The sequence below is a fragment of the Branchiostoma belcheri genome, unplaced genomic scaffold (genome assembly GCF_001625305.1).
Source record: "Branchiostoma belcheri isolate BF01 breed outbred unplaced genomic scaffold, Haploidv18h27 scaffold112, whole genome shotgun sequence".
Taxonomy (NCBI): domain Eukaryota; kingdom Metazoa; phylum Chordata; class Leptocardii; order Amphioxiformes; family Branchiostomatidae; genus Branchiostoma; species Branchiostoma belcheri.
The window spans coordinates 699,851-709,488 of NW_017802514.1; the positions used below are offsets into that span (position 1 = coordinate 699,851).

Sequence of the window (9,638 nt, forward strand, 5' to 3'; positions counted from 1 at the left end):
ATCGGGCTTCCCATATCTGTCACCTCTCGGTATTCTTCACTACACTGACTTCACTACAGCAGCCCACACTCTTTTCTTCATGCTTCTAACAGTCCTGACTACAGATACTACAGGTACTACCACTACAAAATTGGACTTCCCATATATGTCACCTCTCGGTATTCTTTACTACACTGACTACACTGACTTCACTACAGCAGCCCAAAGTCTTTTCTTCATCATCCTGACTACAGATACTACAGGTACTACCACTACAAAATCGGGCTTCCCATATCTGTCACCTCTCTGTATCATATCGCTTCACTACACTGACTACAGTGACTTCACTACAGCAGCCCAAAGTCTTTTCTTCATCATCCTGACTAGAGATACTACAGGTAATACAACTACAAAAATCGGGGCTTCCCAATTTTCTGGTTCAACCTCTCGGTATTCTTCACTACACTGACTTCACTACAGCAGCCCACACTCTTTTCTTCATGCTTCTAACAGTCCTGACTACAGATACTACAGGTACTACCACTACAAAATCGGGCTTCCCATTTCTCGTGACCTCTCGGTAAACTTCACTACACTGACTACAGTGACTTCACTACAGCAGCCCACACTCTTTTCTTCATGCTTCTAACAGTCCTGACTACAGATACTACAGGTACTACCACTACAAAATCGGGCTTCCCATTCTGTCACCTCTCGGTATTCTTCACTACCCTGACTACAGTGACTTCACTACAGCAGCCCAAAATCTTTTCTTCATCATCCTGACTACAGATACTACAGGTACTACCACTACAAAATCGGGCTTCCCATATCTGTCACCTCTCGGTATTCTTCACTACACTGACTTCACTACAGCAGCCCACACTCTTTTCTTCATGCTTCTAACAGTCCTGACTACAGATACTACAGGTACTACCACTACAAAATCGGGCTTCCTATATCTGTCACCTCTCGGTATTCTTCACTACACTGACTACAGTGACTTCACTACAGAAGCCCAAACTCTTTTCTTCATCATCCTGACTACAGATACTACAGGTACTACCACTACAAAATCGGGCTTCCCATATCTGTGACCTCTCGGTAAACTTCACTACACTGACTACAGTGACTTCACTACAGCAGCCCACACTCTTTTCTTCATGCTTCTAACAGTCCTGACTACAGATACTACAGGTACTACCACTACAAAATCGGGCTTCCCATATCTGTCACCTCTCGGTATTCTTCACTACACTGACTTCACTACAGCAGCCCACACTCTTTTCTTCATACTTCTAACAGTCCTGACTACAGATACTACAGGTACTACCACTACAAAATCGGACTTCCCATATATGTCACCTCTCGGTATTCTTCACTACACTGTCTACACTGACTTCACTACAGCAGCCCAAAGTCTTTTCTTCATCATCCTGACTACAGATACTACAGGTACTACCACTACAAAATCGGGCTTCCCATTTCTGTCACCTCTCGGTATTCTTCACTACACTGACTACAGTGACTTCACTACAGCAGCCCAAACTCTTTTCTTCATGTTAACTAACAGTCCTGACTACAGATACTACAGGTACTACCACTACAAAATCGGGCTTCCCATATCCTCACCTCTCGCGGTATTCTTCACTACACTGACTACAGTGACTACAGCAGCCCAAACTCTTTTTTTCATGCTTCACTTTTCTGACTTTTCTGACATTTAACGTCGCGTTCTTGCGTAAATGCGCGGGGGCAGGGTGTGCCGCGCCTCTAATTGCGCCCGCCGGTGAATTAGACGAACGCCCGTCGTGTCAATGCGAAGCATTCGTCGCTCGGGTGACAGGCCGTGCCTCTTCCGCAGGATTGTGATGCGTTGCCGGCCATGATGCGTCGAATGTCGTGCCTACCGCACGCTCGGACGCCTTTGTATCGGGATTTGTACACGCTGGCGCCGTGTACCGACGCAGTGTACCCGTGAGGTGCGTTTGCCGGCGATTTCGTGACAGCAGTCATGATCACGAACGCCTATCGAACTCCGGCGTAGCATCACTCGGTTTGCAAGTCTGGCGTGTCCCGCATATTCGTGATGCGTTGCCGGTCGTGATGTGTCGCGAACGTCTATCGTAATCCGGCGCCGCATCACTCGGATTGCAAGTTTGGCGTGTCCCGCAAATTCGTGATGCGTTCGCCGGCGATTTTGTGACAGCAGTCACGAACGTCTATCGAAATCCGGCGCAGCATCACTCGGATTGCAAGTCTGGCGTGTCCCGCAAAATTCGTGATGCGTTGTCGGTCGTGATGCGTCGCACAGTGTCTGCCGCACGCTCGGACGCTGTCGTGTCGGGTTGTGTCAACGCTGGCGCCGTGTACCCAAGTGCATTTGCCGGCGGTTTCGTGATGGCTTACACAATCGCTACGCCCCGAAACTTTGGTTAAGTGTCCTGGCGATTTCGTGATTTGGGTGACGGGTGTTCTTGTGATATTTCACATTCTATGACTATGGTACGTACTGGTACGCACTGGGCGCACTGGTACGCAATGGGCGCACTGGTACGCACTCGTACGCACTGGGCGCACTGGTACGCAATGGGCGCAGTGACACCGGGCAGGCATGGCGAATACGATCGGGAAGTGGGCGCGAGGACACCGCTTGCCTGGATGCGCGCCGCGCTAAATTCGTGATGTCTTACATGGAACATGTGCCACACATTCATGTATATGGTCAGACATGAGCCTAAATCCCTCCTGCTATAAAATTGCAACATGATGTAACCCAACACTAGTTACCATGGTAACAGACAGTCTGGTTCAGGTCATTGACCTTTTTGGTTTGGAGAAAAAGAGGAAACGTTGCAAAAACAATATGTTTCCCCTCGGTATACAAAATAAAGAAACAAAATGTAGCATCAATCCAAATCACCTTGCCAAAAAGATGCAGAAAAGTAGCTTGAAAGCTATCAGCATCAAGTCATAATTCCTGGAGGTTAGTCAACCCTAGTTGTCCTGCTATGATAAAACCCAGAACTGTGCCGTGGCAGGCCTGTCGTAACTCTATTTGTGGAGCCATATGCATGACGACTATGCTATAGGGAATCTCAGGGTTTGAGTATGGACACTGAGTATTTGTATCTGTATAGCCGGTATAACCACCCTTCGGCGTAACACACCAGCTTCGCAAGCACGCGGCGCGGCGGCAGCTGGCTAAATTACACCAACAACTTGTTACACCTAACCCTTGAATATCTAACTCTAAACATTGTTTAAAGCTATTTAATGATAATGCCCCTACTGTACTTGGTGACAGCGAGTTCCACTCTGCGATACTTCTAGGAAAGAATTAATTCTTATACACCTCAATCCTTGGTTGATAACTCTGGTACTGGAAGGCATGACTATTTCGTGTTCTCTTCTGGGATGGTATTAGGTACTTAGTAGTTTAGACGTCCACCAGTTTATTGGTCATTTTGTACATCATGCATAGTCTGGACATTTTTCTTCTGTCTTCCAGTGAGACCCACTGTAGGTTTCTTTTTATTTCCACAGAAGTAGCACCTCTTTCATAGTTGTAGGGGATCTGGGGGTTCGAGTATGAACCCTAGTATGTAGATAGACTGCGTGGCGATCAAAGGGGTCGGCGATATCTATGGTTCACTCTAAATGTGTGTTCTTATAACGTTCGATGTTTTCTTCTTTCATCAGATACCAAGAAGTGCAAAAGGATCGACTGGTTCCCCGACGATTTTGAATTTGACAGGCATTCCACGGAGTTCATACTACGTGAGTATTACACATTATAATTTCCCATTACATGGTCCTGGACCTAGTGTTATTGATCAATTGCTGTTAATACATGTAACGCCAGTTGTAGATATACTGTATGTATAGGAATCGTCTTCGCCAGGTCTTTCATAATACAACGTAAAGTTACTACTCTTAAGCTTCAAAGTTTGTTTTATGTCTTTGTAGCTGTAACATTTGTACATACTTCATTATCTCCTTCCTAAAAACGACTAATCATTACTAAGGTGTCCTGTAAAAATCAATGTCTCTTATAAATGTTTGAGAAGGCTGTGAAGCAAAACGATGAGCATATCTTGTGTGAAGTCTCCCGCCGGACTATCCCAAAATCAATGGACGACCACGGAAGATGCGGGAGACATTCAACGGAAGACATATTGAACAGAACAACATAATCCAAGGGGGCATCGATAAAGTTGGTTATTATTATTGCGCAGCAATGAATTAAAAATTATGATATATATAATCATAAAGCCAGAAGACGTCGACAAATCAGAGGGCTCCATTTCCTATTGGTTATCAGGCCGTAACCTCAAAAGTGGTCGGCTATTAGAATAACCGACCACTTTTTGGACCGTACCATTTATACGCTACGCTCACTTGGTGGTTTATTCGCGCACCTGACCAGGGATTATCTCACCATATACACCTCGGGGCAGGGCATTAACCCTTTATTGAACCACATATGAACTGTCATTCGTAATCATGGCCACTCCCTATGGTGTTTGGGACCCATTGTACCCTTTGTCAGTGACCAGATGATATTTCCAACTTTCGTGATAGTAACACGTTATAGGTCCATTTGGTAGGATCGTCTCTGCCTGAGAATTATTTAAGAAACGCCCGGGCATGAAAGCAATCAGTCGATATCACGTCAACGGCTTTATGTCATCGATTTACCGTCTTGGGGGACTTGGAGTCATATTTTATCCTTAAGAATGTGGCTCGCCACTATATTTCATACTTCTGTGTGTCCTTGTCTAATCAGTGGCACGTATAGTGTTAAATGCAGAACTTTATTGACATAACAAAAAGTACAGCGACTTTCATAAGGTTAAACTTCATGTACATGTACGTCGTACGATTTACCATACTGTATATCGTAAAAAACAGTTGCAAAACGAGCAAATATATACTGTAACTTGCAAAAAGAATATTTACAAACGATACCAATGTCGTAGAATGCCAAAATCAAACAAAAAAGACAAAAATGTAAAGAAATGAATTTGAAGATAAGAGTAGATTATTCGCCAAACCATACATATTCTGTGTCATTCGTTCAACCTTCAAAACCACGTAGATTTCATAATGAAAGCAACTTTTTTTCTTGCCAAACTTTTTTTTATTCGCACGCACGCATCAGTTGTGGGGTTCCATGAGTATGTCATCCATGTTATCAAATCAACATGGCCTTAACGATAAACGACACGAAAGCCACCTTCTATTCACTGCGTAACTGGATGACGGACGACAGTGCGTGAACAAGGCCTTATACGCCCGTTTTTTTTCTTAGAAAAACTCCGTATGATTAATCACTAGCTTCAGACAACATTGACCCGACAACATTGCAATGGCAAAAAGAGAACACATCTGCCGACGACTTCGCAAACGATCTGGTAATCCTGTTTAAAGTTAAAACTTTTGGTAAAACACAAAATAAACTCTCACCTAGATAACACTTGGTCAAAGGTATCATGAACCGCGACGGGGGCCGACATCGTCTACCAGATACCTTTGACCCAGTGTTAACGTCACACTTCAAAGAAGCCACATGACAAGCCTCACTGGGTCAGTCTACTGAGGAAGACCAGAGTGACTGGTCAAAAGCTCTAGGTGAGAGAATTCTTTTGTGTTGGACCAAAAGTTTTAACTTTAAACATGTAACTACCAACACAGATGAACTTTCATGATAGGATCTGGTAATCCCTTTACTCACAGGGCCTGACAAAACTAGCATGTAAATTCTTGGAACGTAAAAACTTTTACTTTGTCCAGAATTGTTTCAACACCGCAACTTCATTTCCGAGTTACGTAACCCTGGGATTTTAGACTATGGAACTTTCGATCACGTGAAAAGATTAGTTTTTATCTGCAGGTCAAAGCATCTTTTTCTTGAATGCCATTAGACTACTGTTGCTGTTAGGCCATGTTGATTTAATTATATGGATGACATCCTCTGGAAACCCCAAAACTAACGCGAGCGTGCGAATAAAAAAGGTTTGGCAAAAAAAAGGTTCCTTCATGATGAAATCTACGTGATCATAAAGGTTGAACAAATGACTAAACACACAGAGTACTGTATGGCGAATAACGATAGACTCTTAATTTTTGTTTCTTCACAATTTCTTCTTTTCCTGAATTGATTTCGGCATTCTATGACGTTACTATCGTTTTTCAAAACTTTTTTTTGCAACATACGACATATATTTGCTCATTTTGTACGATTTACAGTATGGTCGAAAGCTTTTTTTAGACAGACGAAAATTCATGCGCGCGCGTATATAATTTCATTTTATACTGTTACTTTTTTATGTGCAAAAGGACAATAAAACAAATAAAACAATGTCACCCACATAATCAAATCAACATGGCCTTAGGAATACCCGCGTGATATTTGGCTGCACAGATGGTGACAGCACTTTTATTCTTGGCAGTATAAAACGTCGAATCTTATTCCCTTGCCCAGCAATCGCCTAATTTAAAAATCTGTAGCTACTGGAACTGGCAAGATTGATAGTATCAAGCGCAGAATTCGCGCGTCGGAATGGCGATAAGCGAACAAGCGTGAACAAGAAACCGTCCGTCTGCCGCGTATTCATAAGGCGATAAAAACCTGCTTCCCCCGATCGAAACACCTTCACAGAGTGTCACTCTTTTTCTCGCACTAGCGTCCAAAATAAACGCCTTTCTTAGGCCACGCCAATTTAATTTGTTGTTTCTCGGATTAGCCCTGTCCATATTTTTTTCTGATTTGCAAAAAAAAATTGAGGTTCTAAATCAACTGCAAAATGCTCAATGAAAGATATATTTTGGCCCCAACGGTTAAAGGACGTCCTTTTCTTCCTAGTTACAACAATGCAACTTTGTTTCATTAAAAGTTCAAAATCTATTGTTTTAATTATAAACCAGCCTGGTATGTTGGCTTCATGGCTCATATTGTAACATTTCCGGCTATCACGGGGGTGCCTTGGCCTGTTTTTGTTTTATTTTGCCCTGTCGGTGTTCATATTTTTTTCTGAAAAAATCCGAGAAACAACGAATTAAATTGGTGTGGCCTTATGAGGCCTATGAGGCAGGCAGGAGGGAGTATGAATTACGCTGACGCACGTTCGGATATCGATCAGAGCCCTGGCATGTCCTATTTCGGGGTGTTTAAAGCCTACTTAAGCGTCTAGATTGTAACATACACCCCATGATTGATCAACAAGACTACATTCCACTAATTAGGAGGAACATTTGGACAGGTGACAAAGCTCCTGAAGGCAAGGTCCCAAACGTTCCGGATAAAGCAACAATATGTGTGAAAAAGAAGATACAATGATATAAGAGACTGTGCAAAGTTATACTACATATTACAACATATGTGGTACTAGTTTTGTTGGGTTTGACTTCTTCTTTTGATACAGTGGGCGACGAATTTACCCACTTCGTCTATGATATGTGGGTTCTTTCATTTTGATTTTCTAATATGTATATATTGCCACTTCTGATGATAGTAGATTTCACTGATTATGAATACGATACAAACATATAATGTATATTTTTGTTTGGTCTATGCTTTTTTCTCAGAATATTATATAAAAATGGGTCCATAAACACCAGTGAAGACTTTTTGATAACAGCATACAAAATCAACAATATGTATATATTGCCACATCTGATGACAAAAGAATCCACTGATCATGAATACAATGCAAAAATATCAAGTATATTTGTAGCCTTTTTCTCAAAATATTATATAAAACTATGTCCAGAAACATCAAGACTTTTTATAGCTGCATATAATTAAGTCTTTTTTAAAACACCGATCGGTTTATAGCCAGTGCATATACTGGTAGAGACACTAAACGACGTACTGCAACTATATACGTGCCAGAGAAAGCTAGATAAATAGTTATATGTCTCTAGGATTTTCCGATGAAAAACAAACAAACATGGCACCCCTGTGAAAAAAATTCCGGTTCAACACGCGGCAGAGATTGCGTCGACATCGGGCGATAGGAAAGCTCTTCGCCGTGCCATCCACAGTCCTGTAGCCTCTAAATTGAAAAGAAATGCAGAGGAAGTCCATTTAAGTGATCAAGAACTTACTATCTGGCCGTGAAGGTGGAGGTCGCCTGCACATGTGAGGAATCCACGCTAAAGCTCCAAGGTAGAACACAAGAAACATACAGCCATTCCATCTGGAGACAGCAATTCGGGCACAGTATTCATATGCATATCATAATCATTTAAGAAATACGGCAGCTGTTCTCTACTCCATGTGTTAATACTATCACTGAGACAAAGAGGTAATCTCCAAGCAGATCCCTTTCGGTGGAAAAAAGACAGTATCAAATTTGCCAGGCAGTATCCATTAGCCAGGAAAGGTCGCCGGCCACCGACGGTGGGGGTAGCGACAAAAAAAAACGGCCATATATAAAAAAGCTAACGATCATTCCCCCACAACCTCTGCTTGGAGAGTAACAAAGAGGGTGGGGTCAGTAAAGACGCAGAAGAATATGAGCTTTAAGCGATGATAGCGTAAAATTTTCACTCTAGGTAACTTCACCAATTTGCTACGTTAACCTGAAGAGCAACCTTCACCTGATGAAGTTCGCGTAAGTAGAGTACATGGTAGTCTGGACCAATTTATGCAAATTTATGCAAATTTATTCATAGATGCAAATTTATGCATGTGCGCGGGAAATTTGAACTTTATGCAAATTTATGCAAATTTTGGTAATTTATGCAAATTTATGCAAATTTTGTAATTTTAATGACTGCGTTGATTTATTAATAACTGAAATATTAATGTGCAATTATGAATTAATTTATGTATATCTTAATATGATATATTATGAGGTTGTCATGACGTCAATGGAGGGAGGTCAGATAAAGGTCAATGTGCACTTTTGAACCCGGTTACCTGGGAAACCTGTTGTCACGGCAACGATTTTTGAAGGATGACACCACGCCTACCGATATTGTTACTGTGACAGTAAGCTATTCAACATGACAGCGGGACCGTCGGGATTGCATCGTGAAGTGGGGGGCGTGGTTAAAGTCAACGTCTGTAGTAGCTGATTGGCCGCCAGGTGTCGTGATTTGTGGATCCGAAGTAGTCGATTGGCGTGCATGTACTTTGCATGTGAAGTAGGTGACGTACTTCACGGCGATTGGTGGAAGGTCTGCGAGTCGGCTACCTCGTTCTGAAATAATACAGCATCGTCCTTCTGCCGATAGGACAACTAGTCCTAATGTAACAGCGATACCGACATGACAAGACGTACGCTGTCTTGCGAGTTTTTCGGTAACAGTCTTGACCTGTAAGTGATCAATAAAGTAGTGACGAACCTACTGCCTTTGTCGTCGTTGTGTCGATGTATGTCACGCATGAGACACAAACATACGTGACATAGATATGAACCACTAGTTCACTTACTCCGGAGTAATCATTTACTCCGACGGTTATGTATATTCATATACGATATATCTACACATCGATATCATACATGTGAGAATACATGATACGGACAACCATGCCAAATATACTTAACTTGCTACAAATGAACTTACTCCGGAGTAAAATATTACTCCGGAGTAACTATTACTCCGTTTTGGAGTAAAAATTTTACTCCGGAGTAAGTTCATTTGTA

The 9,638-nt window shown here is 42.2% G+C and overlaps 1 protein-coding gene across 1 annotated transcript in view; it reads left to right on the forward strand.

Annotated features, from left to right (window-relative positions):
- The window catches only part of LOC109462078 (voltage-dependent calcium channel gamma-3 subunit-like), a 62,268-nt gene that overhangs the window by 35,388 nt on the left and 17,242 nt on the right, over nucleotides 1-9,638 (forward strand). The window contains exon 3 of the mRNA XM_019758580.1: nucleotides 3,682-3,759. Within this exon, the coding sequence (XP_019614139.1) occupies nucleotides 3,682-3,759 (78 nt within the window). The remainder of the gene's footprint in view (nucleotides 1-3,681; nucleotides 3,760-9,638) is intronic.